General features: G+C 36.3%; 1 protein-coding gene across 5 annotated transcripts in view; it reads left to right on the top strand.

Moving 5' to 3' along the window:
* ABCC9 (ATP binding cassette subfamily C member 9) overlaps nucleotides 1–8,068 on the top strand; it is a 147,086-nt gene extending 139,018 nt beyond the window's left edge. For all 5 annotated transcript variants that reach the window (XM_079775594.1, XM_079775596.1, XM_079775597.1 and 2 more), the window contains 2 exons: nucleotides 591–653; nucleotides 5,536–8,068. In XM_079775594.1, the coding sequence (XP_079631720.1) occupies nucleotides 591–653; nucleotides 5,536–5,673 (201 nt within the window). In that variant the 3' untranslated portion in view covers nucleotides 5,674–8,068. The remainder of the gene's footprint in view (nucleotides 1–590; nucleotides 654–5,535) is intronic.
* The last annotated feature ends 9,513 nt before the right edge of the window (nucleotides 8,069–17,581 follow it).

Here is a 17,581-nt window from a genome sequence, read left to right as displayed (position 1 = left end):
ATTTGGAGCATGTATTTTATTTTTCCCTTTTCTGGGTTTTATTAATTTTGAATACAAACTATTTTAATTAAATAGATTTTTAGAGAGAGAAAAGGAGAGAAAGAGAGAAAGAAACATCAATGTGAGAGAAAAACATTGATCGACTGCCTCCTGAATGCCCCCTTCCAAGGACTGGGCCCTTAATCCAAGCATGCTCTCTAACCAGAAATCAAACTAGCAACCCTTCTGTGCACAGGACGATATCCAACCACGTAGGCCAGGGATTGAATACATAGTACTTGTGGTGTAACTCAAGTGAGCATTCCCATGCTCAATTGCTTTCATTTTCCTCGTTCAGTTCCTTGGTCATAAACCTATCAGTCATTCTCATTGATCAGATGAGTTTTATTTGCATCTTGAAGATACCTGCAGAGCCAGGCATGAACTTGCCCCCGGGGACTGCCCCCTCTTCTATCTTCTGCAGCAGACTTCGGAGGGGGAGTTCCCAGAGGGTTTGGGCTTGTGGAAGCATTGTTCTTGGGGACCAAATATCATAGTGAGAGGAAGTAGTCCAGAAAAAATTCAGAATTAATTTGTTTCTTTTTTGGCAGGAAAACATTTTGCAGAAAGTGGTAATGACAGCTTTTGCAGACCGCACCGTTGTTACAATAGCTGTAAGTATGGGAGATGGAGTTGATTTATTCCTCTTTGGTTTTCATTCCAAGATTCAATAATCTTTATTTTTCAGCAATTAAAATATGCTTATATTGAATTATGTATTTCTCTGCTAATGTTTCAGTATCTTTACCAAAAAAAAAAAAAAAAAGGCAACAAGCAAACAACCTGCTATGCCCTGAAAGCCTTTACATTGTTATTTCTAGCTTGTCTCATCTCCCCAGCACCCCTAAGTTACAATGATCGGGCATCCCAAATCTAGGTTCCAGCAGGTCATGGCCTGTGCTTTTTCACCAGATACAGTGGTAACTCATACGGAATAATTCTCTTTTCCACTATTTGATGGTCTGATGAGCAGTTTCAGAAGCAAAATTCTTAAATTTGACTGCCAGTTCTGCTACTATTTACCCCTAATTTCTATGTCTCTATTCTTAACTGTTGTGTTTTTGTTTTGTTTTTTTAAAGAAGGCAATGAGGTACCTCACAGCTGAGGCAATCTTTTCTCTGAGCACCAACCAAATTGAAGAATTGCTTAACTCTTTATATCCATGTTATAACTTCCTCACAATAGACCATGGTTTTCTCTCTTCTTTGCAGATGGATGGATTCTTGCTTATGTTTAGGCTTCATGTTTAACACAAACTATTTTGTAAGTGAATCAATCGCCTGGACATTTTCTCTCTCACTGATTCTTCTTTCCACTTTTCTTTTCTCTCCAGCATCGTGTATCTTCTATTTTGGATGCAGGCCTTGTCTTAGTCTTTTCTGAGGGTATTTTAGTGGAGTGTGGTACGGTTCCAGAATTGCTTGCCAACAAGAATGGCCTCTTTTCCACTTTGGTGATGACCAACAAGTAGACCATCATGAGCTGCTGCCGAGTATCCCATTCTCTGGTAGCTATCCTAGCAGCATCCCCTCCGTCAGGCCAGGCTAACACAGTGCGCTGTGGTGAGAGAACTCACTGCAGGGCACTGGCACACAAATCAGCCCAACCGGGTCCTTCAGTTATGTTCAGTTTGAATGAGGTACATGTATATGTATTGAAATGTGAACATGCTAGACAGAGTGTCTACAAAAACCCCGAGAACCAGACTTACCTCTGTCTTAAGGACTCGTTTCCCTATTCCTTGAGGGACGTTCTGTAAGTGTCCTAAAAAAATACCCTGCATGTTCCTGAAGATGCATTAATTTCAATAATTACGTAAGTTTAACTGCTGATCTATGCCTGGAGTGCCTGCTTAGGCTGCCCTCTTTGTGGATGATGCATGGGAGAAGGAGCACCCTGGAAGCATGGCATTTTCAAGGTGGCAGGAAAGGACTCCCGGTCAGGGCCCATCTTTTTAAACAAGGCCTCCGTAAAGAAAAACCCACTTTCTCTCACTTCCCTAGTAAATTCAAGGTTCCTCCTGCTCTGAAGTTGCCTGGTTAACTCATTCACACTAAAGTGTGAACAATTCAATGGTGAGAGAATTGGCTAACTTGAAAAAAGATTCCATAGTATTTTCAATAATTTTCTCACTGGAGCGATAAGGAGAAAGAACTTCCTGTTCTCTCTAAATGGGCAGAGAAAGAGGGAAAAACAGATTCTGGCCTACCCAAAAGGCGAGTTTCCTCTATTCGGCATGAAGCATGGTATTGTCAGATGGTTCCTTTTAATCTACACCTGGAAGATTACTTGAGCATCATTTGTATTTTCCATATATATATATATATATATATATATATATATATATATATATATAATGTTCTTACTTCATTTCTGATCTGCTACATTCACTGAATTCTTTTTTATGTGCTTATATATCTTTCACTCATTCTTCATTTCAAGACCACAAGTGTGGAGGTGGCTACCAGGATACCTAGAGTCCTCCCCACTGGACACTCAGAAAACCAAGGGGAGAACAAATTACTGTGGAGCCAACTCCTCTTAACAGACTCATAGGAGACAGAGCACGACCCACCTGTGGGGGACCCCTCGTAGAATGATTCTCAGCTCTACTACAACTATTTTTCCTCCCCTGCTAAAAATTGTTCTGTTAATTTTGTTATCTGCCAATGAAAATTATGAATAGCTTAAGATAATTTTATCTGGCTTTTATAAAGAAGCCCTCATGCACCAAAATAGTGCATGGCATTATTTATGAAAGTGATTCATTCTTCACTCTTAATTAGATTAATTTCTGTGGAGCATTTTGAAAATTTCAATGCTATTGCAATGGACACCACACTTTGTCAAGCAAACAATTATTTGGATTAATAGAATAAAAACCAGATATATTTATTGCCATTGGCCAAGCTTTTTTAATGTTTTCATTAAAAAATAAACATTACTTTAGAATATCAAGGCAATGTTTATAATATTCCATTTATGGATGTAGAAGTCAAATTCTAAAAAAGGAAAAGAAGAAACAGCTAAATTCTTTTCTTAACATCTGTACTATGGTTATTGAAGAACTAAAATTTTTTGGAGGGAAAATGCACAGCATATATTAAACAGTACATTCAGTTTAAGTGTATTTTTTTCTAAATGTGTGGGTATGAAAATGTCTCTGGTCCTTTCACAAAGATAAATAGACATTATCTTCCAATTAGTGATATTCCCTAAGTCAGTGGTTGGCAAACCACGGCTCGCGAGCCACATGCGGCTCTTTGGCCCCTTGAGTGTTCTAACGCCACTTCTTCAAAATAGACCCACCCAGGCCGAAAACTGACTTCTGCGCATGGGCCACGAAGTTTCAATCACACTGTACATGCGCGCCTGCACGTGGTATTTTGTGGAAGAGCCACACTCAAGGGGCCAAAGAGCCGCATGTGGCTCGCGAGCCGCGGTTTGCCAACCACTGCCCTAAGTTATACCATTAGCTACCGATATTCAGTGAATGATAGGTTTGTCTATGGTGTTGAAAATAGTGATGCATGTTCTAAAGCCGTCATCTTTATCACACTCCATATACGTGTTTCTTTACCCCTCTAGCTGTGAGTCCCCTAGCTTTTCTGAACGTATGAACATTGAGACTCCCCCATCTAAGTGTTCCAGGGCAAAAGATAGGCCTTTGCCCCTGGAGATGGCTTTAGGTTGGACTTTGGATTGTTAGGAGAAGGCACTTTGGAAACCCATGTAGCAGCTAACCAGGTGATATTTTTAGGTTTAGCACTCCCATCAGCATGCTGATGTTTTGACCTGCATGTTCCAGATCCAACGTAGTAGCATCTAGCCACATGTGGCTAGATGAGCACCTGAAATATGGGTATTTCAAATTGAGAGATGTTATAAGTGTGAAATATTCACTGAATTTCAAAAACAGTACTAACAGAAGAATGTAAAATACCTCATTAATAATTTTTATATTGCTTACATGTTAAAATAATATTTTGACTATATTGGGTTAAAGTATATAATTAAAGTATATTTTACCTACTTATTTGTGCCTTTAAAATGTGGCTCCAAGAAATTTAAAATTATGTGTGTCTCATATTTGCAGGCCACATTATATTTCTATTGTATAGCACTTACTAAGCAAGCATAGTGGAAAGGCTTACTGCAGAGATTTTTCCCTTGTAAATCCTAAAAATAAAAAATAGCAGTTGCTAATATTTATTTTTTGCTTGTATGTGTCGGACAAAGTGCTGAATTTTTTTTTACATGGATTATCTCATTTGATCCTCACCACCATTCTCCGAGTCAGGTACTATTATTCATTTTACAGATAGGAAACTTGAGACATACAAAAATCAAGTTTGTTACTCAAGATGTGCAACTAACAGGTGGTGAAACCAAAATATGAAACCAAAATATGAGCAAAAAAACTCTAACTTCAGACCCTCTGCTCTTAGCCGTAATGCTAACAATGGCAGGTGAAGAGTCCACCTGATACTCCCTAGGAAGCAGTTTGGTGGCAGGTTGGAAATATCTCACACTTTGAAATTAAACCCGGTTTTGATGCTGGTTCTGCTGCTAACATCTATGTGAGCGCCTGATTTTGCTTTATTTCTATGAACCCCAATGGTCTGCCCTAAAAAGTAAAGAGAGATAACACCCACACTTGAGGAATGTTCTGATGATTAACAAGTATGTGTGTGGAGCCCTGAATGTGTAATATATGCTCAATAAGTGGTAGCTTTTATTATTATTAATTACTAACACCTAAGCTTCCCTCCAAAGGGTGCCATGTGGGAAGATAGAACAAGTGATGGCAGTGATCTCAAAAGACTAAGAGACGGCATGTCTGAAATCCTGAATAATCCATTCTCATACTGCTTGCCAGAATGGACGTCTCCATATTGTCTTCCCAGAACTGACCACCTTCCAGGGTTCTTCCAATTGTGTGTTAGCCCACAGAATTAGTTGATTCCACACAAGATATGATTTTGGTCTAGAACAGTGGTCGGCAAACTCATTAGTCAACAGAGCCAAATATCAACAGTACAACAATTGAAATTTCTTTTGAGAGTCAAATTTTTTAAACTTAAACTTCTTCTAACGCCACTTCTTCAAAATAGACTCGCCCAGGCCGTGGTATTTTGTGGAAGAGCCACACTCAAGGGGCCAAAGAGCCGCATGTGGCTCGCGAGCCGCCGTTTGCTGACCACTGGTCTAGACTAAGCTATAACTTAATTGGTTCACAATGGTGGTTCTTATTTAATTACTTGACAAAACATTTATTAGCCTACTTACCCTTCCATGAAAATGGGTGAAACTACTATATTAGCTGAAATCAATTTAATATAGCCCATCCAAAACACAGCCATACTAGCCAGTATTTTAAAAATTCACCTCAAAGTAAATAAATGTCCCTGAATAATTGGTGAAATATTCATATACATTGCTTCCACTTGTGCCCAAAAATCTGTAACAAATACCTGTATTCTTTTCACTCACAGCATCGGGTTCACACTATTCTGACGGCAGACCTAGTTATTGTGATGAAGCGAGGAAACATTTTAGAATATGACACTCCAGAAAGCCTCTTGGCTCGGGAAGATGGAGTATTTGCTTCTTTTGTTCGTGCAGACATGTGAAGGGATGTCTTAAAATGCTAACGCTTATTTAAAATAACACGGTCATAACCTACTCGATGGATCATCAGCTTGGCCTTTGCAAAGTGTTATCATAAACTTTTACACATTTTTATAAAACTTACTTTGTTATGTTATAGAACTTTGTAACTAGTAACAGTGTCACTTTACCAATGAATATTGTATTTCCTCTGGTGACTTTTTCCTAGTTTTTGTTTTTACTGCCTAATATGTTCATTACTGATGTTTTCTAATGATTAAGCCACTTTACCTTTAAAGTTGTATAAAAACATGGAAGCTGTTGTAAGTGTTAAAATATCTCTCAGGCATAGAAGTTACAATGAGTATTCAGTATTATTTTACTCTTTTTGTAAGAATATATTTTCCTTTTTGTTGGTGTCTCCAGATGTTACTGGAAGAGAATAAAAGGACAAGTTTTCTAAACAGCTAGAAAATGAAACGTTCAAATTCATTATCTACTGTGTGAGAATATTTTCTGTATTCATTAACATTAGAAATACTGGTGTTTCCTTAAGCCGTCTCTTTTGTTTTTCATCTAAATTGATTCCTGTCACCAAGAAGTTATCACATTTGTAGAAGCCCCGTAAAGCCGAAGTCTCCACTAGGAAGCTCATGAAAGTAGTTTGAATATTTGAGAAATTATACTCAAGTTTCCATGTTTCTCTGTCTAGTAAGGAGAGCATTAGTAAGATATCAGGCATCATGTGCCTTTTCCAGACTGAAGTTCAGGGTAATTAGGTCCAATCCTTCAGTGGCAAGCCAGCTAAAACTTTCTATGGTTCAATTCATCATTAGATGTGGCTATGATCCTGAGCCCTAAACTTTCACACTATTCGAGATTCAGGAAAATAGATAGGCCTTACTCAAACAGGAGATATATATGTACTTCATGTAGACCTTTACTAGTATGTCCAATGATGTCACACATGTATCTATTTGCTCCTACTCTATTTTAATGTGCATGTAGAAAGTGTATCAAAAATGTTTTCTCATTTTAATGTGCATGTTAAAAATGCATTAAAAACTGATGGGATATTGATCTTATGTTTTCTTAAATGTAAATTAATAAATTCTAAAATACTAAAAGTCACCTTCACTGTCATGCTAGCAGCCAAAGCTTTCTACTACAATTCTGTGCCCATCTAATATATCATTGATTGTCATATGAAGAGCTCATGCATTATATAATTTTGAAGAATTATGACTGATTGAAAAAGAGAGCTTATGCTCTCTTTCCTTAGTCCTTGTGTTCAGTATATTGTGCTGTGTATCCACTCTTGGAAAATCTGTAATACTTGTCTATCCAGAATAAGTGGCCATTTACCTGAACATAGAGGCTGATGTTTACCTAAAATACGTTCCACAGGATGGACAAAAGTGTTCTTTGATATTTAGCTTAAATTGTCGCCATTTTTGATATATATAAAACTTCATTTGGAGAAAAATCCTCTCACTGTTTCCAGAAAGGTAAGCAGAACAGAATCAGTAACTATTAATTTGATCGTGAAAATACTTTCTAAGATTTCCACCAATCTCTTCAAAGTATTTCTGGTGTGAAATGTTTTACAAGGCTGAATTTACATTATGCTTGTTATAATTCATTTTCACAGAGAAATGGAGATTTAGCCATAGAAATAATCCCTCATACTATTTGTAAATTATACTGTATACAAGTAATGTCAGCAGAAGCATATCTAATTACACAAAACTGAGAAATACATTTTCCATTCTTTTGTCATAGTAGTAGCTGGTTCCCTTATAAGTGTTAATCACCTAAGTTGGGGAAGTATTTATTTACAAGACTAAATTGAATTAGTAAAGTCAGGGATGATTTTTTAAATTATTTAATCATTTACTATGTTATATGTATGTATGATCAATTGAATATAGAAATAACTCATCTTGAAATAACTTTTTACTAAGTGGGTTTATATCTAAAAGGCCAGCCTTAACCAAATCAAATTTTACATTCACAGATTTTACATTTAATTAAACAAATTTTATAAATTGTAATTCTTTAATATTTATTAAAAGCAATAAATGCACAAAACTTTGTATGAAAATAACAAGGCTACTGATATCATTGAGAGAGAAGGATTCTCTTAAAGTACTGTATGTCCTCTATTTTTATGCTACCACTCATGACCCATTTAAGAGTCAGTTTAGGTCTAGATTAGATACCAGAAGACCCTTCTAAGTAATTCATACTTGAGATCTGGGACCATGTCTCATTTGTCTTTGTTTCCTTGGCATGTAACACAAGTACCTAGCCCCAGAAGACTCTAATAGACATAGATAATTATCCATTGATTATTTTCACAATTATTCATGTATCTAGAACTATGGGTTATTCTCTTCACTTTCTATATTGTGTTTATCCTACTGTGAAAAATATATTGGCTTGATATTATATAATAAATTACTCTTTTGTTTGCTTGATTAAAGAGGATGATTTTTCTCTCACTTATGATACAATTTGGGTATCAATCAGGACTGATCAATAGCTATAAGTCAACAGCAGTTGCTGAGACAATACTTACCCTGCTTTGACAATTTTATTTCACATTTGCCAGTCATGCACATCATTCGTTTTATATATAGGTTTTATGGAAATTTCCATTAAGTGGAACAGCTATGTCAATAAGTTTTATTATAGCTCTAATTAAATAGCTGGATGTTTAGACTTCCCCCCAAGGTTTATTGATCAATTCTATGGTTGTCTTCCAATCGATCTTTTATCACTTACATTGTACTACATTCTTTGGAGTGCTATGATCTATCGTGCTATGCTAATTCATTTATTGACCCATTATCCAAAGTTAAATGCCATCTTCTAGTCTTAGACTCGTAGCATAAGACACAATAGCCACGAGGATGCACCCTGTCACTTAGATTTAGTTTTTTCTTTAGTAACTACACATCATTTACAGCAGCTTTTCTCAAGTGTTAGTTAGATTCACCTGTCTCAAACTGCATGAAAGGGCAGGTTCTTTATTTCTAGCAAGTGCCTCCAGATGAGTTTCATAGTTAGCCAAGTTTAGGAATCACTGATCTGCCTAAGTTACCACCCTGGTTTCTCTTTATTATTCATAAGACAGAACCATAAAATACTGAAGGTGACCTTCACAGGCTTCCTATCACTCCTGACATCACCTTATCCTGAATTGCTAAAACAAGCCTCTCAATGTCATTAAATAAACTGTGTTAGTTCCAGTGTAAAGGACACATGGTTAAATGAACTGGATCTCAGTTGAGAAGATATAAACGGGGACTCTGAATGCTATTTTGTTTTCTGGTTTAATCAGAAATGTGATCTAGGGGAAATGTTTTCACAAAGATGCAAAGTATTCTTTTTTCCACATTTGAATTAGCTATTGTATCAGTTGCACATTATTCTACTGAATTTGAATTCACATTTCCAAATGATCATAGTACGCAAATGTGACCAGGTTGGTAGGTTCCATATTGATGTTTCATGATATGAAAAGAAGATAAATTATCTGTGATGATTATTTACCCTTTCCACCCTCTCATTTTTTTTTCTGCAAGCATTGTCATCATCAATATATTCATCTATACATCTATTACATAGGGTTAAAATTATTTCCTTTTATGTGGACAGTAGCAAATTTCCCTTAGCTATTAACACTATGGACACTTCTTTCCAAATTGACAGTGATCAAGGGATCCATCATTGGCTACATTAATTGGCTGTAAGACGAATGTCCTCTGTGACTTGAATGCTACCAACCATCGTAGACCATCTCTAATGATACACTACATATTAATGTCAAAGAGCTTTGTTTTAAGACCAATATTTTTATCACTTAATCTTCCCACTGCATCAAAAGAGTCTTTGGTTATATACAGCAACAGTACAACACTGCTTAATGCTGATTTGTTCCCTTTTTTCTCTTTGAAAGGACTACAGTATGTACTATTTATACAGAAGATCAGTTCTTATTAAGTGAGAGACTATTGACCTTTAATATATTGGAGCCAGATGGATTCAGACCAGCTCTTCCATATCTAGATATTTTGCTCTTTGGCTCAGCATAGTTGGGGATTTATTCCAATACTAGCTAAGCAAAAATCAATTTTAAAAAATTCTTAATCTCTTTCTTTCAGATATCCAAATGTTCATCAACTCTTTGAATGTAGGCAAAAACAGAATCCTCAACTGTTTGAATCCATCAAAGGGTACTGCTAACCTTCTTTCACAGGTTACAATCTATCCTCCAATCCCTCAGTACATGTGTGTGACACCCCAACACATACATGCATGTACACATTCACATTTTATCTTCACTTGCTGCCTTAAAGAAGAGTATTGTGTTATGAATCTTCATATAATATATTAATGCAATGCATAGAAATGACAAACACAGGCCCTTAGAATGGATGGCATAGAGAGAAAGATTCTTACAATCACAATAATCTGTGTGTCTTCTAGACTTAATGTCACCTTAGGAAGAAATTTCAGTTCTAAGTAGATCATAAAATGTATTTCCAGTAATATGAGGTCCAACCTATTAGTTTTTAGGATAACAACAGCAACTCATTGCTGTGCTACAGTGAGTAGGCTGTTTTTAGTTCAATAAAGGGATGATAATAGTTGTCCAGAAAGGTAGTGAACTGGGCACCTATGAAAGGTGGCTGTTTCCCTACTCAGGGATGCTGCATGAAAATCAACTTTGATTACTTCATCTTAATTGATAATTTATTGAATATTTGTTATGTGTTCCCTTTGAGTAATCAAGTGTGATCAAGGAGGTTGGTGGGGTAGTAAAAAGCTTTAAGCACATTAAGAATAATATAAAATCTGAAATAATGATCTTAACTGAACTTATTTTACAGATAAGAACATTGAGGTCAGGATTCAAATGAATTACCCCCAAATCATTCATTTAAAGCCTGTCTGACTCCAGAGACACCACTGTAAACACCAGGGGAAGGGAGTAGAGAGATGGGAGTGATATTGAAAGGGTACATCTGGACTGTAATCTAGAAGAAGCAGAATTATCAGGTCTCAGGAAAAGACTGGGTCCATTCCCTCAATTCCATCTCTCTGTCTCAGGCTTCTTCCCTTCCTTCTGTCCTCTGCCATTCAATCCCTCTGTCCACTTCTTTGTCATCTTGCATGGAGCCTTTATGAACCTCTCAGGTGAAATCCTCTAATGCCTAGGCCCACAGCTAACTGTCTCCACTTCTCAGATTGTCGATTTCAAAGTATCAAGCAAGGAATCTAATCTGTCCAGCTCATCTTTTTGTCTTAGGCATGAGGGGGACAACTTTGCATTACTTCACTTTCGGTCAGGGATCGACCTCTGGCCTTAAAAGCTGTGGCCAGATAGTATGTGCCAATTGGAAGTAATGTCTTATACTGAGGAAAACTTAACACAGTCTGGAGAGTGACATTAAAGCAAAAATACAAACCCAAATCTCAACTAGTAGTTCCAGAAAAAGAGTGAAGAGACTGGGCTGGCTACTGGTTGTTTTTCTTTAGGGGGGAAAATTAGAAGGAGATCGGCCATTCTTCAATCACATGAGCACTAAATCGGGCTGGTTGACTAAACCCCTTGGACATTCTTCACAAGTTTCCACACCCTACCTTTGCTCCAGAGAGAGGGAAAGTCCAAAGAAGGATGTAATTTTAAACAAGAAAACACAACAAAATCTCCTGCCATATGTAATTATCTCCAAAATTTTGACTTTTTAAGCCTAAGTTTTATTTCCCTGTGGGAATGACTGCATAACACACAGCCTGTGAGACACTTTCTCACAAATACCCATTCAAAACAAACAGTAACACCCACCTAGAATTGCACTATCCCACCCATTTTAGGATCTCTGATGCATACAGCAATGACAAGCATACTTTATAGAGGTACCAATTTCTCTTATCACTCTCAGACATTTACAAATGCCAACCAATTGCCCATACACTGAATTTTCAAACCTTGGCAAACAGGAAAGAGAAAGTAACAAAAGTAAGTGATTTGGGGTGATAAGATTTCACCTGAAAATAGGAGTTTCTCTTCTTTGTTCCCACTTGACAACTTCTAGTATATATTAATGCACTAAAATTATATTGCAAACATAGATATCAAGGCTTTTGGCCAGAATTGTAGGAAAAATTTAGCAAGCCTAATATTTCATGGCAAATTCTTGGCTGATAATAATAATATTTTAATAAAGCTTATCTACATGTGCCAATAAAGCTTAGAGATGACATAATAATTTATGAACTAAATATCAGATCATCTCTTTAATGTTTAGTGCCATCTTATATCAAACAACATGAGAGAAATAAAATCACTGGGTTACAGAAGAAAGGAACAATGTGAAATAAATTCAGACATCAGTAGAATGCATATTGCAGAAACCATCTCACTAAAAATTTGATGAAAGGATAATAATAGCTAATATATATTGACCAGATATGATATGAGCCTCAGAAGTATAATCCCATTTGATCTTGACAAAATTCTATGAGGTAAGCATTATTATCCCCATTTTTTTTCATTGACATTCAGAGTCTACCTTGCCCAAGTTTTAATGGAACTGAGATGTAAATTGAGGCAATCTGACTTTAAGAACTACCCTTGTAGCCATGTGCTGCACTAGAATAATGATGTTAGTGAGTGAATTAACTTCTCTGGTTAATAAATGATTTATATGGTATGTGTATGTAATAAAGAATAATTGTATGAGTCTCAGAAGACAGAAAAAAATTAATTCATTTGAAACATATTGTTGAAGGAGATCTCTACAGATACCCTGGACTGCCAGAAAGACAAACAATGGGTCTTAGGGTAAATTAAGCCTGAAACATCTCTGGAAGCAAAAAGGACGAAACTGAAGCGGAAGCTGTCCTACTTAAGGCATATCATGAGAAGGCAGGTTTTTTGGAAAAAGAGAATAATGCTGGGGAAAATAGAAGGCAGCAGGAAAAGAGGAAGACCAAATGTGATATGGATTGACTGTGTAAAAGAAGCCATCCGTAGGCATGAGTCTACAGGAGCTGAGCAGGGCTGTTGAAGGCAGGATATTGTGGACACACTCATTCATAGGGTTACCAGGAGTTGGAGCCGAATCAACAGCTGTAACACCTATACATGTGAGTTTATGTAAAATATACTGAAAAAGGAACTGGACAGGAATTAAACTTAAGTTCTAGTCTTGGTTCTATCACATATTGTATGCAAGGCCTTGGATTTATTATTTAGTTTGAGTTTTCATTTCCTCATTTACAAAAAAAGTGGGGGAAAGGCATGATAACAATAATCCTACCGGCCTCATTGAGTTTTTGTGAATTTCAAATTAAATGATGGTGAAAGGATGTTATTTAAAAACATTCTGCCCATCCAGTGTGGCTCAGTGATTGAGTGTCAACCTATGAACCAAGAGGTCGTGGTTCAATTCCAGCTCAGGCCACATGCCTGGGCTGTGGGTTCGATCCCCAGTTGGGGGGTGTAGGAGGCAGCCGATCAATAATTCTCTCTTATCATTGATGTTTCTATTTCTCTTTCCCTCTTCCTTCCTCTCTGAAATAAAAAATATATATTTTTAAAAATCATATTCTGATATAAAATATTAGTTTTGTCAATCCTCTACATATACCACATATTAATAGCATGATATGAGATTTTCTTAAAGTCACAAATACTTTTTTTTCTCTTGAAATATTTTTTATATGATTCCAACTTTACAATGGTGAAATAATACTAGTATATTCAAGCTGAGATAACATATAATTTTTTCCAGGATATTGATATCCCTGGGGTTCTGGAAAGAGCAAATGCAAAATCAGTCAGTCTATTTGGGTACAACCTACATCTCCTGGGGAGGAAAGCAAGTAAGATTAACTCGCGTTCAAAATTAAAACCACATGAGAGAATGAACCATCACAATTGGAATCAAGAGACACAACAAATAAAAATATTAGCACAAGAACTAGAAATAATAAAACAGTCTAGAAGAGATTTTAAAGTATGTGTTTGTCAATAAGATGTGAAAGTGTACTCTACATCATTCTTCAATCAGGAATGCAGATAAAATACTACCTACCCACCAAAACTACAAAAACTGACAATACCAAGTGTTGGTGAAGTTGGAACTCTCACACACTGCTGAAGGGGGTGTAAAAGGCACCACCAGTATGGAAAACTGGCAGTTTCTACTAACACTGTGTGTCTGCCTCTACCAGAACTGAGCAATTACATTCCTGGGCACATATCCAAGAGAAATGAGTGCCTAAGTCCATAAAAACTTGTACAGAAATGTTCATAGCAGCTTAATTTGTAATAGTGAAAAAACAACACAATCAAAATGCCTATCAGTGGGAGGATGGATAAATAAATGATGGCTCATTCGCACAATGAAATACTATGCCTGAAATATAAAACAACCTGGCCAGATCTCACAGATGCTATGTTGAGTGAAAGAAGGAAACACTGAAGAGTACCCACTGTATGATTCCATGCATACAAAGCTCAATGACAAGCAAACAAACTGATGATGAAATAAGTCATTATAAAGTTAGCTCTGGTAAGGAACAATTACAGTCTGAAAAGGGCCAGGAGGAAATATTCTAGGGTGATAGACATGGTTGATCTTGATCTGTGATTTGTGTGGTAGTTATAGAATTGCATACACAGGTTTTTTTAAAGATAGGGAAAAGAGCAAATTAATTTAAAATCACCAAAAGAACTTCTAGAAAGTAAAAAGTTATTAAAATTAAAAATTCAATGGACAGATTAAACAGCAATTAAGTTTAGATGAGAGAATTCTTTTCATTGGAAAAGATTAGGATATACCTAGAGTACAGTGCAGAACAAGCTGATAGAAAGTATGAAAATTTATTAGAAATAAAATAAGGAGGGTAGTATTAGAAGGTCTGAAATAGGGGTCCCAGAGGGGTAAACTAGAATGGAGAAGATTCAAAGAACAAAGAGCTACTCCTAAAAAATGTCAGACTTTCATGATTTCAAAATTAATTGCATTTTCAAGGAGTAAGCTAATCCATAGTCTATTTAAAGTATTCTAATCCATAGAGAAAGAATAGGCATCAGTTCTTTTTACAAAGACTGATAACATTTATCCAAAAACAGGCAAAGATAATGCAGAAAAAATAACACAAACTAATCTCACTTATAAATATTTATGCAAAAATCTGCAATCTGAGCAAAAGCAATCCAGTATTATATGAAAATAATAATTCACCATGACCAAATGGAGTTCATCTCATAAATGTAACAATAAATTCAACATTTAAAAAAAATCAAGTGACTTAATTCACCATATTAAATTGGCTAAGGAAGAAGAAAAAAAGATCATTTTGATATATGCTAAAAAGGCATTTTATGTAATTCATCATCCATCATTGATTATAAAGCATAGAAAAGTAGGAAAAGAATACTACCTTGAAATAATAACTATGTAAATTACATTTTCTGGAAGATTCTTCTCAAAATCACTAAGACAAAAAGCATGCTCATTATCTCACTTATTATTTACTATTGATCCAAAAATACTAACAAATTCATGCTAAAATTTTTTTAAAATAATAAACAATGAATTAATTAAATACAAGTTAAAGAAGTTGTGACAAAGCTATAATTGTTTTAGAAAATATTATGTTTTAAGTGTTATTGGCCTGTGCTAAAATTTTTACATACCTCATTTAATCTATACAACTCTGAGAGTTGTGTCTCCATTTTACAGATTTAAAAATTGAGGCTCAAAATGATTAGGTATTTTGTTCAAAGCCACTAACCAATTAAATGGTGGAACCGATAGGAGATGATTTTCTCTCATCGATGTATCTAACTCTCTATCCCTCACCCTTCCTCTCTGTAAAAAAATCAATAAAATATATTTTTTAAAAAAGAAAAGAGGAACCTTGTAATTAAAAAAAATAGGTTCAAATGCATAATAAAATTCTGTAGGTTTACAGAGAGGAGATAATTTTATTACCCCATTTATTCTAACATAAATGAGGTAAATTGACATTTTAAATTAACAACAAATATCAAATATTTAATTCTAGTATGAACTTGTTTAGAAAAATGACCTTGTGAAAGCTTTTCTGGCACAGATAATTTTTACCTAAAGGAAAATCCAAGTCATTTAACAGCCCTCCACCCCCCCTCACCTCTCCCCCCAAAAAAATCCCTGGCAAATAACCATCGGGGCCAATGAGTCTAAATATCACTTTAAAACTTCCAACCTCTATAATCCCTTCTGCAGCTGGCATTTTTGAAAGGTAGCAATAAGGAGTCACCCTACAGAGAGTTCTGGAAAATGTCGTTTCTCTTTCCAAGCACCGCATGAGTCACTGATTTTTCAAAACATAGTGACGTGAAAGCCTAGCAATAGATTAGACGTTGTTGGGAACTGCTCTAGGAGCTTCAGAAAAACCTGTGAAGAGGTCCTATAGCAAGACAGATCCCAGGCTCATGAGAACTTGCCTTTCTTTGGCACAAGAATATCAATGCATAATTTCAAGGAAAAAATAACAATGACCGCTGCTATTCCTCATTTTCTCTTAAAAGACCCTATCAGCTATACTTGGTACTAGCATTTTTACCCTACGGGCAGAAAATAATTACGATGGGTATTCTCTACTTGACTAAAGGAACCACTTTTCTCTTGGATTCACGCTATTACAGTAAAACAGACTTGTTGATTTCCTGGGTCCTTATGTTTATGACCTGTATCTTGGCTGGCTCTGGTTCAGTCCCCAGTGTATTGATTAGATTACAGAGTTGAGGAGATGCCAGTACAAGTGTTGGTTAGCACTCTGAAGGTTGGTAAGATATCAAAAATAATACACCTGTAAAGTGATATTGTTTTCTTTTCTTAGTCTTAGATGAAGAGAGATAGTTAAATTATAAATGAGTCTGTGAATCTATATCTTCCCACCTCCACACCCAGCTCTGAGATCTTGTTGATCATCACCAAGCCAAAACCTGCCCTAATGCATGAATAAGAACTGACATTTTTAAAAGTACTTAGCACAGTCTAGTCTCTATCCTAGCACTTATATGGATTGTATCATCGTATCTTCATAACAATCCTATGAGCTCCTTACACCTGAGTGGGCAAGAGAAACTCCAGGAAGAATTTTTTTAAAGTGCTTCATTTTATTAGAAGTATGTATACCTTATCTTTAAAAATATTTTGATTTTGGGCCAAAGATTTTATATCTTACTAGAGGTCCGGTATGAAATTCATGCATGGGTAGGGTCCCTAGGCCTGGCCAGCAATCAGGGCCAATTGGGGCCTTCTGGCTGCCAGCCAGGGCCTCCCTTCCCTGGCTGTTGGCTGCCAGCTGGGGCCTTCCTTCATTCCGCACCACCCCCTGGTGGTCAGCGCACATCATAGTGAGTGATCGGTCTCCCGGTCGAACTCCCGTGGGGACAATTTGCATATTAGGCTTTTATATATATAGATTCTATCCTTTCTCAATAAAAATCTGGAGAGGCAGACAATAATTCTGCCGGGTGTTTCTCATGTAGCTAGACCAGTGATGGCGAACCTATGACACGCGTGTCAGCACTGAAAGGTCCCAGGTTCAATTCTGAGGCGGCCACATGCCGAGGATAAAACATTTGCTGCTCCTGAGGATGAAACATTTGCGAAATAATGTTTTTTCCTCAAAGTGACACACTACCCGAGTTATGCTCAGTTTTTTGGCAAAATTTGACACACCAAGCTCAAAAGGTTGCCCATCACTGAGCTAGACCATAGATTAACAATCATTCCTTTGAGATATTTTTAGTAAGAAAAACACCAAATTTGGGATCAGATGTTTTGACTTTGTCTGAACTTTTCACCTACATGGGATTTTATTTTAGGTAAGTCATTTACCTATACTCTGATTGAC

Source organism: Cnephaeus nilssonii, assembly GCF_951640355.1.
Source record: "Cnephaeus nilssonii genome assembly, chromosome: 6".
Classification (NCBI taxonomy): domain Eukaryota; kingdom Metazoa; phylum Chordata; class Mammalia; order Chiroptera; family Vespertilionidae; genus Cnephaeus; species Cnephaeus nilssonii.
Note: the sequence above shows the minus strand (reverse complement) of the source record. Positions and strands in the feature narration are given on the sequence as shown.